The sequence below is a fragment of the Talpa europaea genome (genome assembly GCF_964194135.1).
Source record: "Talpa europaea genome assembly, chromosome: 12".
Classification (NCBI taxonomy): Eukaryota; Metazoa; Chordata; class Mammalia; order Eulipotyphla; family Talpidae; genus Talpa; species Talpa europaea.
The window spans coordinates 6,338,304-6,360,230 of NC_140079.1; the positions used below are offsets into that span (position 1 = coordinate 6,338,304).

General features: G+C 59.1%; 1 protein-coding gene across 1 annotated transcript; it reads right to left on the reverse strand.

The window, feature by feature from the left end:
* Positions 1-1,705: 1,705 nt before the first annotated feature.
* Positions 1,706-21,523, reverse strand: MYO1F (myosin IF; the record flags this gene model as incomplete). The annotated part of the gene is made up of 28 exons (XM_084248600.1): positions 1,706-1,782; positions 2,278-2,447; positions 2,539-2,734; positions 3,680-3,763; positions 4,192-4,340; positions 4,510-4,656; positions 4,957-5,102; positions 5,709-5,878; positions 5,970-6,084; positions 10,057-10,201; positions 10,289-10,387; positions 10,839-10,945; positions 11,700-11,781; positions 13,890-13,975; positions 14,981-15,148; positions 15,626-15,712; positions 16,536-16,622; positions 16,724-16,804; positions 17,224-17,420; positions 17,560-17,692; positions 17,891-18,025; positions 18,157-18,288; positions 20,083-20,172; positions 20,267-20,354; positions 20,687-20,781; positions 20,861-20,950; positions 21,279-21,416; positions 21,488-21,523. 28 exons carry the CDS (start codon positions 21,521-21,523, stop codon positions 1,706-1,708), a joined length of 3,330 nt encoding a protein of 1,109 aa, XP_084104726.1.
* Between the last annotated feature and the right edge of the window lie 404 nt (positions 21,524-21,927).

A 21,927-nucleotide genomic window follows, 5' to 3' on the forward strand; every position in this document is an offset into this window, starting at 1 on the left:
GTTTGCAGTCTGAGGATACCTTGGCCGAGATGGGAGGTGCTGTTAGAGCGTGTCAAACCCGCTGCCTCCTCCATCCAGCGCACCACATTAACCTCACCTAACTGTCCTGCCCAGAAGCCCTACTTCCTGCAAACGGGGTGGTGCCGGCATGTCAGTGGGGCCAGAGGGTCATACTCCAAAGCTGCGAGAGTGGCGGGGGGCAGCTTGCATGGTGACGTCAAGGGCAGAGAAGGGAGAGAGAGCCCCCATTCCTCCACTGTGGCCCACACACGCCCAGCTGGGAGACTGATGATGCTAAGCCCGTCCTCACCCTGTTTCGGGAGAGGCACCGGTGGTTTTCGAAAAATCGAAAATGGAAGCAATCAGGAACATTCAAGGGACAGGTTCGAGGCTTTTGTGTAAAGACTGACAAATAACAAGGCTGTTGGGACTCAGCTGCAGCCTTGGGATTTTTGCCCAGCCACACCCAGCTCCCCAAGGTGGGTCAGAGCATGAGGGAGAAGGTGCACCCCTGCAGTACATTCCGCAGGCGTCTGCGATCCCCCACACTCTATTTGCTGGGTGCCTCTGCCTGGAGTCACGGCTGAGCCCGCACCTCGTGTTTGCCATCAAGATCTGCTGAGACTGACCCTTGTACTTCCTGCCCCTCCAGCAATGCCCACTCTCTCTGCACCCCCAAACTTCCCCACTACCCCAGCCGGTGTTGCTTCTCTGACCCTGTCCAGCTGTCTTCCCGAGACTGGCTGCTCTTTGAGGGGCCAGGAGCAGAGGCAGGACCATTTGGAAAGTCAGGAGCCTCAGATTCAGCCTGTGCAGACTCCCGGTTACAGGGGGCTTTGACGGGCTCAGACCCCAGCACTGGCTGGGAGACCGCTGGGGGGGTGAGGAGCTAGACTGAGCCTCTATACCTGTGGCAGAACCGGCAGAGAGTCGGGGCCCTGAATATCGGAACCAGTCCTGATTCCAGGTGAGAGGGGCTAAGAAGATACAGACATGGGCTGGGGGCAGGGGCCGGGGGTGACCCAGGATGGACTGTGGGGCATCATGTGGGACCTGCCTCCTTCCTCAGGGTCCAGCTGGGTGCCAGGGGCGTTGGGGGCCACAGATTCAAAGCTGACAGGAACCACTGGGCCATCTTCCACAGGAGCTGGTCCTGGCTGGCCAGCTGCAGCTCTGGGAGAGGCTCGGGCGCCGTGGGGTCTCGGTCTCGGGCAAGAGGCTGAATGTCTCTGAGCCTCCATTTTGCACCTGCAACACGGATGCTTCTGCTCCTCCCTCACAAGGTGGGAGAGGTGGGCCTTCCAGTTGGCATTCAGGAAGTCATTCATGCTTTCGCCTGTCAAGCTTTTATTGCCTCAGTGTTGCGAGGAGGGAAGTCATACTTGTTAAGCCCCATCCCCCAACTGTGTCTGCACTTTCCCCACAGGATGGCCTCTTTCAGCATTTGCAAGGTAGCTGGGAGGTAGGTTCTGCTGTTAGCCCGCCTGGCACAGGAGGAGACAGGGACGCGGGCAGAGAGTGTGACGGGGAGGCCGGCATCTCCGGACGGCTGCAGTGCTGACGCCAGACCCAGGACATGGGCCGGCTGGACTGGAAGCCGCAGGATGGAGCCGTTTGGACAACCGGGCCAAGGAAAATGAGACCAGCAGCAGGCCTGCCCTGGTGGCGGCAGGCAGGTGGGCGGCAGGCCTCCAGGTGCCCCTTCTCAGATCTTCTCCACATAGTTCCCCGGGAAGAGGCCTTCCTGGCCATGCAGCCGGCCTTTCCACCAGCCCGAGGGATCTGTGGGAGAGAAGCAAGCGTGAGGCGCTGCCAGCTCCGCGTCTGCTTTACTCGTTTCCACTGGCCGGGCGCAGGGCGGAGACCGGGAGTTGACGGGTGGAGGGAGGGAGGGGCGGGCGCATGGGTTTCCTTGCCACCGACTTGCACTGCCCACTTCTAGACCACTGCGGTCCTCCTGCCTCATCCACCCCTGCAGGCCCTTCCCGCCATCGCCGTGGTGGGGCCAGGAATGACTTCAGCAGAAGGTGCTGGGCTCCGCTCTTAGCCCTGGGCTTGACAGCGAGATAGACACGGCCGCGGGATCGGGTGTGATACTGTGAAGCCCCCAGGATGGCTTAGGAGGTGACCCTCTACCCAAGGGCTCTAGTCTGTGCAGCCGCTGGCGTGAGGAGGGGCTCTCTGGCAGGGGCTGGAGCCGGTCAGCTCGTTCGCCCACAGGAGGGTACAGGGTATTGGTGGTTCTGACGCCTCCCGCCTCTGCCCTGGCGCACGCACCTTCCAGGAGGATCTCGATGACCTCGTTCACATTGAAGCTGAGCTCGTCCACATCCTGGCCCACATACTGGTACAGGGCCCGGCACCGTGGGCCATGTGCTCGCGGCTGGGGCTTGGGTCGGCCAGCAGGGGGCACGGGGCGCTGCCCCATACTGCGCTTCCTCTGCAAGCTGCGGACACAGGGGGCCTGTCACAGCCCCAGGCACCCTCCCACACCCTCCCACACCCTCCCACGCGCGGGCTGCCCTCCCAACCACCTACCCAGCTACACCCTGGTCAGGCACATTGAGGAATTCTGTGTTGTGCTCCGAGGGGGGCCGTGCCCGGTGGCGTCTGCTGGCCCCCAAGGCTGAGGATGGAGGGCCCTGTGGAGGCCGGTGGGAAACCCCTCCAGATGTGATCTCCATAGGCAGGGGACCCCTCTTGACAGAAAGGGGCACTCCGTTTCGGTCCAGGCCTGTGGCAGAAATAAGGATGGCAACCCTCAGGGTGTTAATATGAGGGCTGGGGAGAATTTGCTCTAAGCTCTGGTCTGGAGGAAGAAGCAGCCCCTCTCTCAAGCCTGCACGGTGAAGACTGAGCCAGAGGGAGGGACCTGGGAACTTTGGGAACCTGGAGGGCCTTTGGGGAAGGAAGGTCTTCTGCAGGTGGGTTCTTGGAGGCGGGTTGTGAAGGCTGAATAGGAGCTCGAGTGAGCTTGGCATTTGGGAGACAGGAAGACCAAACAGCCCAAGCAAAGGCGAGGAGGAAAGAACAAATTTCATAAGTTGGCAAAATAAGATAAAGTTTACATGATGGGGGTGTAAGTGGAGGAGAGAGGGGTCCGTGGTTAGTTGGGGTCAGCTTTTGAAGGGCTCTGAATACCAAACTGTGCTTAGTTTCTGCTGTGTGGGAGCCAGAGCACCATGGCGAGTTCAGCACAGAGAAGAGGGTGTGGTCGACCTGGAAGAGGAGCCCCCCCATGGCTCCTGGTTCAGGGGTACAATCAAGTGTTTACTCCCCTGCTTCCCACTCTGCTGTGCCCCTGGGGCGAGCACTGGCTGCATATTCCCCCCACCCACCCCGGCTCCCCTGCTCCGGGGTGGGAGGGACAATAATGCCGTGTTGCATGAGCAGCCTTTGCTTTGGGCTTCTGGACACCGTGGCACTGTCTGGGGAGGACAGAAGCCATCTGTGGTCTTAGAAACCTTTTCACCCGGTTTCTCCTCTGTCAGTAAACCCGTTGTCACGCCCTGAGCCTGAGTGGTGTCTTGCCATTGTGAGCGCAGGAGTGAGGGCCCTAACCCGGGAGCCCCCTCAACTTTGCTTGGTGTCAAGCTTTGCCCGTCAGATCCTGTTGACGGAGGTCCCGAGCAGGTCACGGGGCGGAGGGGCGGGGGAGATACTGAGTGGGAAATCTCACCTCTGGGGGCCGTGGGGGCTGCCCGGCACGGGGCCTGGGTCGATCTTCGAGGTTTTCCCTGGGCCACCCCCTTCCGAGTCGGTTCTGGAAGGATGTGGGGGTTTGAGGGATGGCTCCCCCTCCCACAAGCCCAGTCCACGTTGTGCTTCTGGGGGGCTTCCTCGCCCCATGCCCCAGGCTCTCTGCCTGTCCCACCAGCACCGCCCCCAGGTAATAGCTCATCAGCTCCCCCAGTAATTGCTCCTGGCCGGCCCCAGGGCTCCCTCACCTTCATCAGCCGGTGCTGACCCCCTGGACATCTCGCGCCCACCCGCTGGTCACTTCACTAGCCCCGGCGACGCCGCGAGGGCTCGTCTACTGTGTCTCTAGAGCCGCCCCTCCACGGCCCGCGCCACTCCCGGACCCTCTCCCGCCCGCCACCCGGATGGGCCCGCGCCCCCCCCCCCCCGCGACCCCAGCCCCGCTCTTCCCGGAGAGCCTTCGGCCCGGCCCCTACTTCTGCGCGGACTCACTGGAGCTCTTGGGCAGCCCGTCACCCACGCTGACCGTGAGGGTGCGGCCGCTGGCCTTGAGCACGGCCACCTCGCCAGAGCCGCGGGCGAAAGCCACACTGCGGGTGCCACCTCCGCCCCAGCCCTCCTTCTTCACCCGGAACTGTAGTCTGTGGGAGAGGGGGAGCTGTGAGGCGTACCCCAGGGGTTCACCACCCCATCCCTTCCTGGCCAGGCGGGGGAAGTCGGGACAGAGCACGGTCTGGTCGACGGGGGCGGGGAGAAGGGGCGCTGGGCCCAGCCCGGCCGGGGGTGGCGGTGCAGGTGGGATGCACGCACGTGTCACTGAAGGTGAGGGGCAGGGGCCTCCGGACCGACTCCTCGAAGCGCTTGCACAAGAGGCTGACGAACTCGGTCTTGAAGACGCTCTCCAGCAAGCTGTCGGCCGCGTCTTCTTGGAGGATGAAGAAGTCGTCCTGCCGCGTGCTGGGGGTGGGGTGGGGGGGTGTGAGGGCGGTGGCAGGAACAAGGGTGGCGCCGCAGGGGAGGGTGACACAGGCCAGAGGACGGCGCGGTGGCGCTGAGCTGGTGGCGCCAGAGGGCCAGGCAAGGGGAGGGCCAGATGCTACTGGCCAACCTGAGTGTGGGCGCGGGAGGTGACAGGCAGGGCGGAGAGGGCTACAGGTAGAGCAGCAGGTAGGTGGTCAGGGTGCCTTGGGGCGACCAGGATGAGGGCAGCAGAGGATGGGGGGCCGTGACTGTGGGCAGGTGGGGGCCTGGCCTCACCTGAGGGACACACCCCGCAGGGCCTGGATCTCCACTTTCTTCTTCAGGATCTCACGCACCTGGCCCTTTTCGGGTCCCTTCTTCACCTTCTCCCGCCCGATCACATACACACATTTGGGGGTCAGGATCAAGTCCCTCTTGATGGACTGTGAGGACACAGAACCAGAGGTTGGTGGCAGTAACCTGGGCATGGCAGCTTGGCCCCACGGAGTCAACCCCAGGCAAGGGGTAGTGCTGGCAGGTTAGGCGCAGGACAGGTTATGTGAGGGTGTCCCTCCACGCGCAGGTGTGTCGGTGGTTACATTACATAAAAAATAGGAATGTAAAAAACAGGAAGGGTATACCAGCTAGGGAGGGGTGTCCGGGCCAGTGAGCAGGTGCAAGCTAGGTGAGTAGCTACTGGATGTGCGTGCCCAGGCCAGGTGAGAGTACACCTGTGCACAGGTATATCTGGGTCACGGATCTACCTAGACCGGGTGAGGGTGTCCCTAATGGATAAGTGTGTCCGGATAAGTGAGATGACCCTGTGGGCAGGGCTCCCAGGTGAGGTGTGTAATTTTGCACAGGTGTGTCCGGCCAGGTAAAGATGTATCTGATGGATATGTGTGTCTGACATATTTGATGGACTGATGTGTCCATGCCTGTTGGGTATATACTTATGGACAGTCGTGTCTGGGCCAGGTGATGGTGTACTGTTGGGGGTGCCAGCCTGGGACCAGGTTCCCAGCTGTGCCCACCTACTGGCACCTCACCTTGAAGCGCCGGTCATACTTGGTAACCGAGTCGGCGAAGTCCACCCGCTCCCTCTTGCCCAGGAACTGACGCAGCTCGGGCCGCTCCTCCAGGCCCAGGTAGTCCCCGACAAAGTTCCGATTGATGCTGTTCCGCCTCCGCTCCTTTTTGTTAAGCAGGATGTTGGAAGCTGTGGGGACAGGGGTTGGGGTCTGAGGTCATGGCCTGGCTCTTCCAGGTTCTGGAATCCTCACCTTGAGGCCCCATGTACAGCTTCTCACCTTCCTCCCGCATCTCCTCGTACTTCCGGACCGCCACGTGGCGCCGCCAGGCCTTCTGGATGGTGCGCGCGAAGCCGTCGAACTTGCGCTCTCGCATCTCCTCCAGAAGGAAGAGCTGGGGCAGAGGGCGGGCAGTGGGTCGGGGCTCCTCAGGGCTCGCAGCCTCGGTTCTCCCAAACCCACCGCATGCAAGCTCATGCACTGGGGTCAGACACTTTTCTCTAAATGCCTGTGCCCAGGGGCCCTCCCACTAGGGGTCACACGCGCCTGCGTTCAATTCTAACTGTGCGTTTTTCTTGCTGAATTAGATCCCAGCTCTGCCCCCGGCTAGCTGTGTGGTCTTGCCGGGAGCAGCTCGGCACGGTGTTTCTCACACTGGTGGGTAAGCCTGGTGCGCCACCCTGGCGTGCAGATTTCAGAGCCGGTGGGGGGTGACCCCGTGGGCATCTTAGTCGACAAAGTGCCATCAATATGAAATCCGCTGTGAGGGGCGACTGGCTGTGCACAGTCTGCGAGGCGGTGTGGGGACCCTAGAGAGGAGGCTTTTGCAGAAAGCAGAGAAAAGGCTTTTGAGCTTTAAGTGTCTCGAGCCAGAGGGCACTTAGCAAATAAGCTATCTTGGAGCAAGTTAGGGTGGAAATGCCGTGAAGGATATTAATCATATGGAATATAACTTACTGAGGAGAGGAGCCCTGGGAATGGAAATATGATAAACACAGAGTGAGCGAAGCCATGGCGTGCCGGGCAAAGATGAAAACAACCAACCAGAATAGGACGAACAACAAACTGGGAAACACCCCGTCTCCTACGCGTGCAGTGATAAAGCCTGTCCATCCGGGAAGGTGCAAATTATTATGAAAATAAGATTGAGCTTTATTTAGGAAAAAACCAGGCTCCCTGCAAAGACTAAAATATTTCTGCAGGTAACTGGTTCAAATGCACTTTCAAAAACACCTTCAAGGACTTTTAAAACCCTCCACTGGGGCGTGGAGGGTTTATAACTTCATGAAAGCTGGGGCGTCTTCTCACCAGAAAGGAGAAAGCCAGCAATGCCGTCTCAGGGAGTGGGGTGCGTCCTGTTCACCCCTCAGGCCGCAGTCTGTGGTCTGTCCAGGCATGTCCAACACCTCGTCTAGTGTGTCTGGGGGTACGGAAGTGCAGGCTGTGGCTTGCCAGGGAGATGACAGGCAGCTTGCAGAACTGGGAGGGGGTCAGTGAACCAGGCCCCCAGCCCCTTAGCTATTCAGGGCAGATGGAACAAGTGCCTCCGGCTTCCCTATTTCCGCCTGGAGGTGAGGCCCTGTTTTCACTCTGGGAAGGGAATCTTTGGGTGTAATGAGCTTAAATGCATTTCATGCTGCAGAGGGCAGGGATGGGTGTGCATAAGGGTGTGCACACAGGCCCCACATCTGGGGTTATCCTGGTAAGAACTGGGTTGAGTAGTGTGGCCCCTATTCATATCCACCCTGATCTGTGAATGTGCCTACTCTGTAGACAGGGTGCTCGCAGATGAAATCAAGCTAAAGGGAGGTCACCCTGGATTAGGGTGGACTCTACTTTTACTAAGACTGATGTCTTTATTTATTTATTTTAGATTTTATTTATACAAGCACTGGGTACAGTTAGAAGCGTGGGAGGGTGAGAGAATGCACCAGAAACAGAGTGGGGAACAGAACAGGCAGACTGACAAAATACACTGCTGAGGGGAGCAGCGGGCGGCAGGAGAGGTCTGTGCGCCACGTGGGACCCTTGCTGGTGGCTGGGGATCAAACCAGCACTGCAGAGGCTGCGGGCAGCTTCACAACCCAGTGCTCAACCCCTGTGCCACCAGGGGAGGCCCATAAGACTGATGTCTTGATCAGCAAGCGAGCATGGACCCAGTTGCAGAGGGGGTCACGTGACGACGGAGGACGCATGGGAGTTAAGGCTTGCTCCTTGCTCGAGATCTCCAGAAGCTGCAGGAGGCAGAGAAGGACTCTCCCTCGGAGCCTTCAGCGGGGGTACGGCCCCCTGAGCTGTGCTTTTGGATTTTTAGCCTCCAGAAATACGTGAAAAAAAATTCTGCTGTGTTAAGTCGTCTGGTTTGTGGTGCTTTGGAAGACCGATGCACCTGCGATTGTGTCAGCTCAATGGGGGTATAAAATGTTGGGGGGCATGTCTGAGTGCACGTTTATAAGGAAAATTCCAAATCAGAATGATCTCAACACAAGCGGGTTTTGGTTGAGAAAGGTCCCAATTCCATTACAATAATTTAATCCCTTGATTTCTTGGGTTTTTTTACACACAGCACAGGCAAGCTGTTGCTGTGTTTTCTCTCTTTTCATTTTACTAAAATTATTTTCATCACAATTGTTTTTTCCTGTGTAAATTTTCAGGGTATCTTTGTCTTTATAAAAATGTCCTTTGTGTTATTATTTCAGATATTTCACCTCAAACTGTGAAGATGGGAATTTCGGTTACAATTGGATTTCACTTTCTGTGGCCATAGCCAGTGCTAGTTTTATTTGGTTTATTTTTTTTCCTCAGTGTCAATTTTTATATCTTCGAAAGTCAAATTGCACGATTTGCCAGTAATCGGCAAGATGGATTCTTTCTTTTTCTCACTCCCTCTCATTCTCTTATTTTTCTTGCTCTTCCTCGCCTTCCTTCTAGTTACTAATTCGATTGTTCCAGGTGCGGTTTTAACCATGGACAACTGTGGCTTGGGAGAAATTTCTATCAGTCATAACATCTACTTAGAATGTGGTTTCTAGACGCCTGCTTATCCCTCCGAGTAAAGTGCATCCACCGGGAAAAGCTTTAGGGAGGTAGACGCAGACAAATTTGGAGGGACAGAAACCTCCAAGCCATAGCTATGAAATCTCTAGGGCCCACGCCTCAGGGTATGTTTCTGGTTTGGTGCAAGAACACACACTTGCAAGTTCCACCAACATCAAGAGAACCGCATCAACAACCTCCCTGGCATCTTCAAAAGCTCCCAGAGGTGCCATGAGAGCAGCTGGTGAGGCACCTGGTGTACCCAGCTCCACCCCCTCGCCCCCCCTCCCCCGCGGCCCTCCCCACCCCTGCAGGTTGGTGAGCTGGGGATTCCCCTGGGGAACCTGGCTTCCCTGGGGAGTCTGTGAAGCAGCTTTCTGCTCCTCCTCAAGTAGCAGCAGATGGCCAGCTGGCCCTAGTGGATTTCCTGCTCTCGATTTTTGTCCTTGTCATTGTGGCTTAAAAAAACAATCACCCCAGATTTACTGAGATGTAACTGACAAAATATCGCACGGCTTGAGATGCACGATGTGCTCATTTGAGACACGTGTTTGGTGAAATAACTACCCGAGCGTCAGCTGACGCCTCCACCGCAGCACGGAATCGCTGTCTCTTTCTTGTGGTGGGAACCCTGAAGGGTGCTCGCGTAGCTGCTTGCCAGCATGTAACTCAGCATTGCTCGCCCCCCCCCTTCTGTCCCCAGGTCCCCAGCACTTGCTTGTCATCTTTGCTCTGTTTTCCCCTGGAAGCAGAGGCCGTGGGAGGGGGTGCTTCCAGCCTCCCGAAGCCCAAGGGCTGCTGAGGGACCCTGGGAAGCTTGTTGACAGTCTCAGGGTGTGGAATGAGGTTTGTTTGACAGGCTGGGCCGGGGCAGGCCTTGGAACAAGAGAATTTGGCCTGAGTCACAGGCTCAGGGACTCAAGGTATCCGTAAGTGAAGGAATGAAGCGAGAAAAGAAAGGAATGGAGGAAAGAAGGCAGGAACCAGGGACAAGACGGTGTCCTGGATAAGCTGTGAGTGCTTCTCCCTTGCAAGAGGCTTGTCCTCACAAGCTCACACGCCTCTCCGCCTCCTTCCTGTCCCCCGCGAACTCTCCAGTTAACCTGGTTGTTCTGAGCACCTCCCTCAAGGCAGGCACTGGGTAGGGACTGGGTTTTGTCTGACCATCGCCTAGTCCTGCAGGGCGGCTGTGACCCTCCCTGCTTTCCAAGTGGGGAAACTGAGGCCTGGAGGGGTGAGGAGATGTACCTGTGGTCACAGTGGGCTGGGAGCAGGACCTGTGTCCCCGCGGGCAGCTGATGTGGGGTCCGTGTGTCTGTCTTGCACTTACCGACTCAGGGTTCTTGACGAAGACCTTGCTGCTCCCCATCTGGTACTGGTCCGGTTCCATGTTCACCGCCCGGAGCAGGTGCTGGACCCCTTGGCGCTCGTCGCCACGCCAGTGCGGCCACGTCTCGGGGGTCAGGATGGCATACCTGGAGGCAGAGGGCAGGTGGGAGTGCTGCAGTGGATGCCCATGGGCAGCGGTTCTACAGGGCACGGAGGGGGACAGGGCGCTTCACCTTTGCAAGAACTTGGAGAACTGACGGCGGTAGGCGAACCCCGCGCGGCGCACCCTGATGTTCTCCTTCAGGCCCAGGTACTCGACCTGGTGCTTGACCCTGGGGAGAAGGAAGCCTGAGTCCCCTGGGGGACTCGTTAGTTCTGGGGAGGCTGGTTGCTGCTGAGGGGGACTGGAAAAGCAGACCTGGAAGCTGTGGGTCTGGAGTCGTGCTGCAGGCAGTTTGGGGGTGGGGCTGGAGGTCTGGGAGGGGGTTCCTTGCCACCCTAGAGATCAGCTGGGGGCCAGGTCCAGGGCCACTTCTTTGAGCGGGGAATGAGGGGAACTGTGCTAGTCCCTGGGTCACCCCACAGTCAGCCCGGGGTCATCCTAGGGTCTGGGGGTTCTTGGCCAGTGATAGGTGTAACCCTAGAACCCTGAGGGCTTTGTGCTGGTCCTCAGAGTCAGCCTGGGCTGGTCCTGGGATAGGTGATGTGATCCGGGGAGGCTCTGGAAGGGGGGTCAGTCTAGGGGCAGGCAGCATGGGCTGGCCAGACCAGGGAGGGGGTCACCTGCTCTCCTCCCAGTCTCGGGGCTTCTTGGTCTCGTTGGGCTTGATGCAGCGGATATAGTGGGGCGTGCATTTCTTCAGCGTGGCCACCAAGTCATTGGCTTGTTTCTGAGTTGAAGGAGAAGCAGAGGTGGGGGTTGACCTATGGGACCCACTGACCCCTCTCTCCTCTCGCTCGAGAGAGACAGGCACGCCAGGAGAGGGGAGGCCGGCACCTGACGGCCCATGGAGTTCAGGGGTCCCTGCTCCCGCCACGTGGAGTTTCTAGAGTGCGTCCCCTGAGCTCTTAAACCTGAGACTAGCAGCTCTCACATCTGCCAGACTCGCCACTTAGCCTAGCACAGAGGAGGTGCTTAGCCAGTGTTTGTTGGTAGAGTAACAGATCACACGCCCAGAACATTCTGCCCGTCCTCGGGGACAGGCACTTGGGAAGCAGAGAACTGTGTGGTTGAGACACCAGCCAATTTAGCCCCTTGGGGGTGGGAGAGCGCCTGGGAAGGAAACCATTCCCGGGGGGAAGGGGGTGGGCAGGAGAGACCTGGTGAGGGTCCGTGTCCCCGCCTAGCAGGTGCGACCGCTCCACAGGTGTCACGCGTCCTGCGCTTGCCGGTGGACTTTGTTTAAACTCTTTGGTACGTGTATGCGCCACAGTGAAAAGCAATGACCAACATTATTTTTAGGATGATGGCTCATGTCTGGAGTTAGGGAGTGGCCAGGGGCCTCAACGAATCTAAATCTAATTCAAGCCCCCAGGCCTGGAGCTGGAGGCAGACCCTCTGCTGAACAGAGCGTGCCAGAGACCCCGGGGCGGGGAAAGACACCCCCGCGCTGTCCACACCCAGCTCCTCCGGCCCGGGCCCACCTTGATCTTGGAGCCCGCGGTGCTGGGGCGGCCCTTCTTGTCCCCATCCAGCTTCTCGGGGAAGAGCATGTGGAGGAAGACCCTGCATGGTGATAAAAGGGGTCAGAGTGGTGCAGACGCGGGGTGCCCTCTCCCGGGGCGGGCTGCCTTGGCGTCCAAGACCAGAGGGCACGCCGGGCAGTACGCTTCTCCCTGAGCGCGGGAGTGCGGGGTGAGGCGCAGCGCGCCGGCTTGGTCCTTCGGCGCCATGATTCATTTGCTCCGTGACGTCTTCCTCCGTGGGCACGCGCCCCTTGGGCAGCGAGTGCAACAGAATGGAGTTGAGTGAAGCAGCAAAGGAGATCTAGAGAGGCAGCCCGCAGGCGGGAGGGGCATCCCCGTGGGCTGGCATGGGTGTGCGAAGAAATACAGACGAGGATGCCCGCAGCGGCAGCCCTGTTTGTGCCAGACAGAGAGAGCCCCAGCCTAAGTGCCCATCGGCAGGGGGCTGGCTTCGTGCACTTTGGTACATTCGCAAATCCCTCCCTCATCTCCTCAAGGAGAGGGATGGCGGAAAGTTCTAGAACGAGGTGGTGGCCCAATATTGTGCATGTACTAAATGCCATTGGGTTTTACAATTTTAAATGGTTAAAAGGTAGATTTTGTATTAGGTGGATTTGATCACCATTAAAAGAAAGTTTGAAAAAATGAACAGCGTCCTCTCTGCTCTTGGCTGTTTTCCCTCACACTGTCCGGGGTTCTCAGACTTCACCGGGATCGCCCAGAGCTCGAGGGAACACAAAGGGCTGCGCCCCACCTGCCCAGTTTCTCATTCTCAGGCCGGGGCTGGAGGCCAATAATTTCTCACAAATCCTCAGGCCTGGAGAGCAGCTGGGCCACCCACAACAACTGGCTGGCCTGCTGTCCTCAGGGGGCGCCCGAGGCCGGGGAAGGAGGCCGGTCTGAGCGGGTGTGCCGTGAGCGCTAAAACACACAGCGGATTTCCAAGAGCAAATGGACGGATCGAGGGAGAAAGTGTATAACTTTCCATGGATCATTTTTTAATTTTGATTGCATGGTGCGGTGATGCTGTGGGTCTGGTGAGTTAAATAGAACATTTTAACGTTGATCTGTGTCTCTTCTTCTGTCTCAAGTGGACGTCCTAGGAGATTACACAAAGGGTGAGGGTCGAGGGCAGTTTGCCGCGAGGAATCTTTTCAGGTGATGCAGTTTTTCCAAACTGGGTGGAGGGGCTGGCTGTGCGCGCTGTGTGCGTTCACTGAATATCACGTATTCTACAGGTGCATTTGACGGTGTGTAGCTTAGACGCACACAGGTATATCCCCAAGCTGTGCGATTTATAAATGTAAATTATGCCTAAGGCTGTTTTAAAATAATTACATACGTGACTTGAAGTCTCTAGAACATGCGCTAGATCGGTGCTCAGCCCTGGCTCAATGGTTCTCAAATGCTCCTCTGTGCTGGGGGGTGGGGGTGGAGGGTGGGGGTGTGCTGGGGGGTGGGATGTAGAGTGGGGGTGTGCTGGGGGCGGGCTGGGGGTGGGGGGTGGGGTGGGCTCTGGTCCATAGGTCTGGAGCGGAGTCTGAGATTCCGCCTCTAGCCAGCTCAGAGGACTCGGGTTGCTGGTCCTGCAGCCACACTGCAACCCTTGAAGGGCTGTTGATCCACGGCTGTCCCCAGATGTTATATTCTCTTTGCCTTTTTCTCTAGCTCAGTGTCTGTCTCCCTACCTGACTCAACTCAAGGAAAGCGTGGCATTCTCGGACCTGGTCAGCCCCACAAGCTTAAACAGTGCCCAGTACACAGCAGAGCTGGGATGAGATTCTCAGGTTTCAAAAGCCACAGACGACCCATTCCACAGCCTGGCTGGGGAGGCGGAGCCATCGTGTTAATGCAGAGAAATGTGGAAGAGCCTTTTTGCAGTCCCAGGGCTGCAGGCCCCCTGGGTGTTTGGCTATGTGGAGGGGGCCTGGGAAGGCACAGGGCCTGCTCCTGGGGTGGCCTGCTTCTCCCCTCAGATCTTAGGCTCCTGCCCAATCAGAGCCAGCCAGTGCAAACTCTGTCCTGCTCTCACAGCCACCCCCACAGAGTCCTTGGCATGATGGGAGCTCTGGGGAAAGTGGGGTAATCCCTGGGCCTCCCTCCCTCCCGCGAGGGGCTCCGTGGGGGCTCGGGCCTGGGGCCACTCACTGCTCACTGGACTGCATCAGTTCTATGAGGTCGGAGAAGAGGACATCCCTGTTGCGCTCACAGAAGCCATTGACGTCATAGGATACCTGGAGGAAGGTGGCAAAGGGGGAGTGAGGCACAGATGGAGGGGCCCGGGGCCGGGGTCCTGGGGGTCTGTTCTGGTGTGAGAGGACTGGGGGTTAGCTGGGGTTGGGACTAGGGGGAGGGGACCACACCATAACAGTCCCTGGGGTCTGACTTCAAGCTGAGGTTGGTGGGCGGAGGCTGCAGCCCGGGTGAGGGGAGGAGCAGAGACAGCTGCAGAGCAGATCTGGGGAGACTGTGGCCTGCCAGTCTGGGGTCTGCTACTTAATCTGGAGGCAGAAGGTCTGACTCAGTATTTCCGCCAGGGGCAATCAGAGCACTGGGGGGCTGGAAGAGTCACAGGCCGGTGGGGGGGGGGGCTGCAGCCAGGTTTGTGGGCTGCATCTGCCATCTGAGGTGGGGGCTGTCCAGAGTCCTGGCTGGGGGGTCTTCTGGGCTGAGGGAACATGGGGGCTCCAGTGCAATTTTGGGATTTGTGGGCTATATGGCAAAGCAGGGACCCCGAGGGTGTGAGCTGCCCCAGCGAGGTGGGTGGAGAGTGTAGCCCCCTGCGAGCTGGAGGGGCTGAGGGGGCTCAGAGGCCTTGGACAGGGGCTTGCAGGGGTTCTGGCCCATTTCAGTCGGTGGCGGTTTGCAGTACCAGGCTGTGATCTTGGGGCTGCGTCACAGGACAGGGTGAGTCAGGCTCACAGCTCAGGTTGGGGTTTGGGCCAGCCTAATTTTGGAATAGAAGGAGTTTCTGTTCTATTAGGGGGAGCTGTGGCCTTGATCAGGGGCTGGTGGGTTTCCGCAGCCTCTGCTGAAGGAACATGGGGGGAGGCTAAGGCAAGTGGGGAGGCTCCTGGTGGGGGGGTTTGCAGCCTCTGGTCCAGAGAGGGATGGGACAGGCCTGCAGCACCGGCTGAGGTGTCTGTGAGCTCCTTCCAGTTTGGGGGTTGGGAGGCTGTAGCAGGGAGGCCCTGGGGTCTGCGGGAGGTGCTTCTGGGGACCTAGGGGTAGGTACGCACCTTGCCAGCGTAGTGGTGGATGATGAAGCCAGAGCTCCAGCTGTTGAAGTGCTCGTGGGTGCCCACAGCCGCCTGCAGCTTCTGCAGCAGCGTCTGGTCAGCCCCGCCGCCCGTGGCGTGCATGGTGGCGCACACGTCATCCAGCACGCTCATGATGCCCGGGGGGTTCTGCAGGAGCAGGACAGGTGGGGGAGACGGCTTGATGCAACCCAGCCGTGCCCTATACCCCCCCCTACTCCCCCAGAGCTGTCAAGAGGGCAGGGCGGTGGATGTTCCTAATACAAGATCAAAAGATGGTAGTGGTGGGGGGCTGCCATGGAAGCTCAGTTGGGTGCAGGATTGCGTGAGGGACCCCATAAATTCTTGCTTCTTTCCCTTTCCTAGACAGAGATCGCCCGGCGGGGGACGTGTCGGCATTGACTCTCCTGTCCCTGAGCAGCACTACCTGGGGAATGTTTGTTGAGTGAATAAATGAAAGGTGATCATTGGGGCAGCGTGAATGGATCGGGCTGACCAGATACTTCCGTTGTGCTCCATCTGGCCAGGTGGGAGCATGAGGGTAGCGAAGGGCCAGTGGGGGCTCTGGCCTGCTCCAGGCCCAGGGAAGCCCCCTCCCCCCTGCCCCAGCGCCGGTCTGGCCCTTACCAGCTTGTTTTCTATGAGATCACAGACAATTTTGTTGTTGAAGAACTGGATGGGGGTCCAGCGGATGCCTTCCTGCACGTACTCCTCCTGGGGGAGGGAGGGGCAGGGGTGGACACAGGTGTCCGGGCAAAGGCATGTGAGCTTCTAGAATGCACACTCCACAGGGCGGGGGCAAGAGGGAGGGCTGCGTCCCCGCTCTATCCGCTGCCCTGCTCCTGTCCCAGCGCATCACTTAGGAGGTAACAGAACCCATCCCCTGTGGGGGGCAGCCTGGAAGTGCGGGGTAGGGGGGCAGCCTGGAAGTGCGGGGTAGGGGGGCAGCCTGGAAGTGCAACTCCCAGAGTCCAGGAGTCCACACTACAGAGAGGGGGGAGCTGGCGGGTAAGTACCCCAGGCCCTCGCTCCTCCTTGGTGGGTCACCTCCAAAGTTTGCTCTCTGAGGTTCCCCCAGGGCCTAGTAGAATTGGGCCCAAGTTAGCCACAGTGTAACCTGCTTCTCCCACACCCTATTCCTGCTCTTCTTAGATCCCTTGCTTCTCCATTCCTCTCCTGATATTTGGCCTGAATTCTTCCCTCAGGCTTTTGCTGGAGGGGCTGGAAAAACTCAGCAGGGAGCTGTGTCCATCTGTTCACAGCTGTGTCCTTAGCTTTGCAAACAGTGCCTGGCAACAGCAGGTGCTCGATAAATAGCCATTGAATGAACGAACAAGGTGGCTACGTCCCGTCCTGGTCCACGCTGCAGAGGCAGCTAAGCTCTTTGGAAGGCGCTCCCCCGGGGGGCCCGAAGACGCCGCAGAGAGAGGTGTGCACAGACGGGCTGGGGCGACCCTGGCTGCTCAGCCACCCCCACGGTCCTGCTGCCCCCGCGCCCAGGTTGCCCTGCCTGCGGCCCGAGGCTGCCCCTGCCCACCTGCTCTGCTTTCAGGGTGAGTTCGATAAAGATCTGCTGCAGCTTCTCGTTGACAAAGTTGATGCAGAACTGCTCAAAGCCGTTTTTCTGCCGAGGGAGGGAGAGGAGAGGGAGCGTTCACGGGGGCTGCGCTGGGCCACCCCAGGGGCACAGAGAGGACAGGGTGTGGGCTGGGGCAGGGGCTGTACCTGGAAGATCTCAAAGCCATAGATGTCAAGAACCCCGATACTGTATTCATCCTGGGGCTTCTGCATGGCGCGGTTGATGGCCTGTGAGGCAGGTGGGGGCGCGAGGTGAGGACCGACCCGCCATGGGCCTCTCACGCACCCAGCCACCGTGGCAGCGTCTGTGCCCTCGCACCAGCTTCTCTCCTCCCCTCCCAGCTCCGGGCCGCCCTCCCAATCAGCCGCGCCTATGGGAAACCCGGGTGTTCCAGCATCTAGGTTCCTGCCCTTTGACCATACGGAAGTGCCCCTGCGCCTCTGTTTTCTCATCTTTAAAATGGGCTAATAATAGCGACTACCTTATAGGGACGTCTCTAATGAAATAAGGCCCCCGCTGAATGCCTCCCACTACCGGGAATTGGTGAGGATACGAGAGTCAAGTCGGACCCCCTTGGCTGTGCCCAGGCTGGGAACTGGTGTGGCCCAGGGGACGCCGAGCCGCTCCCCAGCCCCGGGCCACTCACCTCCACCAGGAAGTCAAATAGACGGGCATAGAGGCCCTTGGCCAGGGCATCCCGGGTATAGGCCGCCTGCTCCACATTGAGGGTCACGTCGATGGACTCGCTGCGGCCGCCCCAGCGGCTGTCCATCTTGCGGCTGGTCAGCTTCTCCTGCAGCCGCCCGCTGTCAATGCCCAGCAGGTAGGCGGGAAACGCCAGCACTGCGGTGGGAGAGAAGGGGGCGGTGGGTTGGGCTGTCGGGCCTTGGGGGGCGCTTCCCCTCTCTCCATCTGTCATCAGGGGTTGGCGCCTCGGGCTCCAACGAGGGGGGCCGCCCACACGGCCCCAGCGCACACTCACGGTCCGCATTCTCCACCCGGGCGTAGTTCCCGTCTTCGCGGAAGCTGATGTTTCCCAAGTGCAAGATCCCTGCCACGAGCTGCAGGACCAGCTGCTGGACGTTGGGCGGGATCCCGATGACCTGCATGGCGCTCTGCGGGTGCAGGGGAGTCAGAGCTGCGCCCGAGTCCCTTCCGGGCCACAGCACAGAGGCCGGCAGCCAGGCCGCCCGGCTCCATGGCGTGGCTCTTCCACCTGCTCGCCGCCTGACCCTGGCCAAGCGCCGGCATCTCTCTGATGTGTGCTGTGAGAGGGTCCCCGGGCTGGCAGGGGCTGGAGTGGCGGTGCTCACCAGTGTCTCCTGGAAGTCGCTCCTGTCGTCAGTGCCGTCTACCTTGTAGGTGTCCGACTGGTTGAGGTAGTAATAGTAGTCGGGGGTCATGAGCCCCAGGTTCTGCCGCTGCTCCTGAGATGCCCCTTCTAGCAGCTGGAGGGGAGCGACGCTCGTGCGTCTGGTGCTGGGATGGCCTAGCCCTCGACACCGGCCCTCCCACTCTCCCCCGTGGGCTCCAGGAGGTGGTCCCCCCGCCCCATGCCCAGGCCGCCCCGTCCTTGAACCTGGTAATAGATGTGGAAGTTCCTCTCGTTTTCGTTCTGCATGACCACGCGCGATTTCTCCAACAAGAAGTTGGAGATCTTGCCCCCATCTGGCTCCCCACCACGGCTGAACTGGATCTCAAAGTACTTGCCCTAAACAGGGAGAGTCCCGTCAGCTCCCCTAGGTCCCCTGGGCAAAGACTGGGGGTGGGTCTTAGGAATCTGGCTTCTTTTTCCCCAAGTGACCCATTTGCTTTTCTCTCCCCACAACCCCCTACTGGCTTGTCCTTTGCTTAAACCTGGTTTCCGCCGTCCCTCCTGACTCCAGTCCCGGGGTATCCATCCCATTTCATCGACCAGTTGCCCGGGGTTTCCACTACGGCAGAGGCCTCCACGTGTCTGGCCCGTACTGGTTCCAGCGTCCCTGGACGCCATCCCTGAGGCGGAGCAAGGGCTCCACAGGCCCCGTCTTTGCTCTCTGACACCCTCTGGGCTCTGCTCCGGCCAGAGGTTAGAGGGCAGCCCAGCCCCCTTCCTTCTCTCTGCCACCTCCACCCAATAACAACGCAAGCGCAGCACACGGCCAAGCACCTGTCATGTAGGACACGGCTTGTTCTGTTGTACAATAGCATCGTATGAAATTAAAGGTCACGGTATGTTTCCAGGGTCATCCATGTTTTTGTGTTTGTCAGTAGTTTGCAAATAAATACTGTGTAATTCCGCTTATATGAAGTCCTAGGACAGCAGAAACGAATCTGGTGTGAAAAAAGCCAGAGGTGTGGCAGCTTCTGGGTAGGGTGGGGACAGAACTTGAATAGGAAGGGGTGAGGGAACTCTCTGGAGTGAGGGCGAGGGATGGTTGTATCTGCTGACAGGGTGTGGGCTACCAGGCGTGTGTCCAAAAGCGGCAAATGCTCTTCTTCAGGGTTATGTGCTTCGTAGTGTGCAAGCTGCTCTGTCAAAGAGCTAGACAAGACCTGCAATTTCTATTGGACTATAATTAATGATCTTCTTGGTGAAGTATTTGGAGGGAAAGGTCTGGTGCCTGCAGCTTACTGTGCAGGATATCAGAAGAAAAAAATGGATGGATGGACAGACGGACGGACGGATGGATGGACAGTAAAGCAAGTATATAGAAAAATGTTGTGGTACATGGAGACAGGTGCTCACACTCATAGTCTTCCAATTTTTCTGTGCATTTGAAAGTTTTTGTAATAACCTGCTGGGGAATACTTAAAATATTATTATATAAAAAAATGAAAATATAATTTATAATATCTAGGGAAGAAATCTTATGGACACACAGATTGTATCAGGCCGCGGCCACACACAGGCCCATCGTGGGGGTCCGGGAGAGGGGTGTTAAAATCATCCCCCTTTGTGGATGAGAAAACAGAGGCGTCTCAGGAGCTGACGTGGTTTTGTCTAAGCCACACACCCATGTAGTCACAGAAGCAGCCCACAAATCCAGAGCTGCTTCCATTAGGCCCAGCACAGCACTTGACTCAAAGGAGCGCAAGAGCTATTTGCTGAAAGGAAAAAGGAAGGAGTAAGTTGTCTCTCACGTGACTAGGAACAGACTTAGCCTGGTGCAGCCGGGGGAGCACTTCAGAATGTCACCCAGCCATGGGGGCGCTATGGTTCTGCCAGGGGGGACTAGTTTTCAGAGGGGCCACAAGCAAGAAGTGCATCTCCCATGTTGGAGCAGGGAGGTGTTTCTTGTTTTCTTGTCTGTGTGGTGTATGGGGTGTGCACGGTGTGTGTGTATGTGTGTCGGGGGGGGTGTCTGTGGGGGTGTTCATGTGTGGTATATGGGGTGTGTGTGGTGTAGGGGGTATGTGTGTATGTCTGGTGTGTGTGTGTGGTGTGTGTGTGGTGTGTGCAGTGTGTCTGGTGTGCCGTGTGTGCGGGCGCGCAGGCCAGGGCTGGCGGGCCAAGGACACTCACGAAGCGGCTGGAGTTGTTGTTGCGCACGGTCTTGGCGTTTCCGAAGGCCTCCAGCAGCGGGTTGGACTGCAGGATGACGTCCTTCACGTTCTGGGGCAGAGGCGGGTGGCGGGAAGCGGTCAGGCTGAGGTGGGGGGCTGGCCCTGCTGTGGGGGAGATCCAGCCCGTCCCGTTCTTGCCTCACCTGGACCTTCTCGCCTCCTCCGGACACCTTGGAGATGTAGCCCATGATGTATTTGGCGGCCACCGTCTTCCCTGCCCCGCTCTCTCCACTGTGGGGGGATCAGCGGTCAGGGTGGAGGAAGTGCCTCTCCCAGTGCCTGACCTCGGGCCACTGTGTGTGGGGCACCTGCGGGCCAGGCACGGCAGGCACTGGGGACACAACAGCAAACATGACAGATAAGACTCCGCCCCCCACCCCCATTTGCAAGGGACGTGTGGACAAAACAGGATGAAAGGAGCAGATGGTGACAAGGGCAGTGGACAAGGCGGGCGGGGCGGAGCGGAATGGCAGGGCTGCGTTTGGGGCCAGACTTCTGAGCAGACCTCCCCAGAGGAGGCGGTGCTGGAGAGGGCCCGGGCAGGGCTGCCGGGCCCACCTCACCTGATGATGACGCACTGGTTCTCACAGTCGATGAGCATGTTCCGGTACATGTTATCCGTGAGGGCGTAGATGTGGGGGGGGTTCTCGTATTGGGCCTGGTGGGGAGGTGGGGTTTCAGTCTGGGGCCAGGGGCTGGGGGTCCTGGGGTGGCCTCCCTGTTTCACCCGGCCTCACCGCGCCCTGGTAGAGGTCGATCTCACGGTCAGTGAAGTAGGGCATCTGCTTGAAGGGGTTTACGGAGATGAGCACAGAGCCGATGTAGGTCTGGGGGCGGTTGTTAAGGGCCAAGTGGTGTCTTGCTTGGCTTTGTCCCTCAAAGGCCCCAGCCCCCTTATCTTGCTCCCCAGGGAACCTCTTAGAGCCCCACAAAGAGGTGGATGCTCAGATGTGACCACGGTCTTAATAGGAGGGGACAATGGGACATTCTGTGGCTGACCTACCCCAGGGCAGAGGGCGCCGGGCTGCAGCCTCCCCAACCGGCCTCCTGTCGCCCTGCTGTTCCCCTGACCTGACCTACTTCTGGGCGCCCGTCCCTCCCCCATCCCTCTGCCCCTTCCCTGTGCAGCCCTCGCCTCCGCCCGCTAGCGGGTACGAAGATGTAGTCGTCCATGAAGCGCTTGCGGAGGTTGCTCACGATGGCGTCCTCGGTGATCTGCGGCAGCAGCACCATGTCGTCCACGCCGCTCTGCTTCACGTTGTGGCTCTGCCAGTGGAAGCGCTCCTTGCTGCCCTGGGGAGTGGACAGGGGGTGTGAGCCCCCAGGAGACAGCGGGCCGCAGCCTCGCGCCCCCACCCGCTCACCATCCTCGCCAGCTGCTGATTGCGCCCCTCAGCCATCTTCACCCTCCGTCCTCATCTCGGGGCACCAGGGGAGGCCGGGAAGGTGAAATCCAAGCTCTGTGGCCCCAGGGAGGGGGCCAGACCCTCACCCTCTACTTGAGTCTCCCATTCCTCCATCAGGTGCCCCTGCCATGGGGGCCCCGATGCCAGCCCCAGCGTGTGCTTGGGCTCAGGGGGAGGGGAGGGCACCAGGGCAGGCTTGACGGAGCACCCACTTGCTCTGCCCCACTTCGCTCTCAGGCTCCCTGGTCCCCACTCCCGACCCCTCTCCTGCCCCCACGTGGCAACAGTCCCGGCCTCTGCAGCATCTGACCCCCGTCCACCCCTCCACCTGCAGACGGCCTCCGTGCTCCACTCCCTTCCTCCTCCCTCGGGCCGCGCAGCCCCGCGTCCCTGAGAAG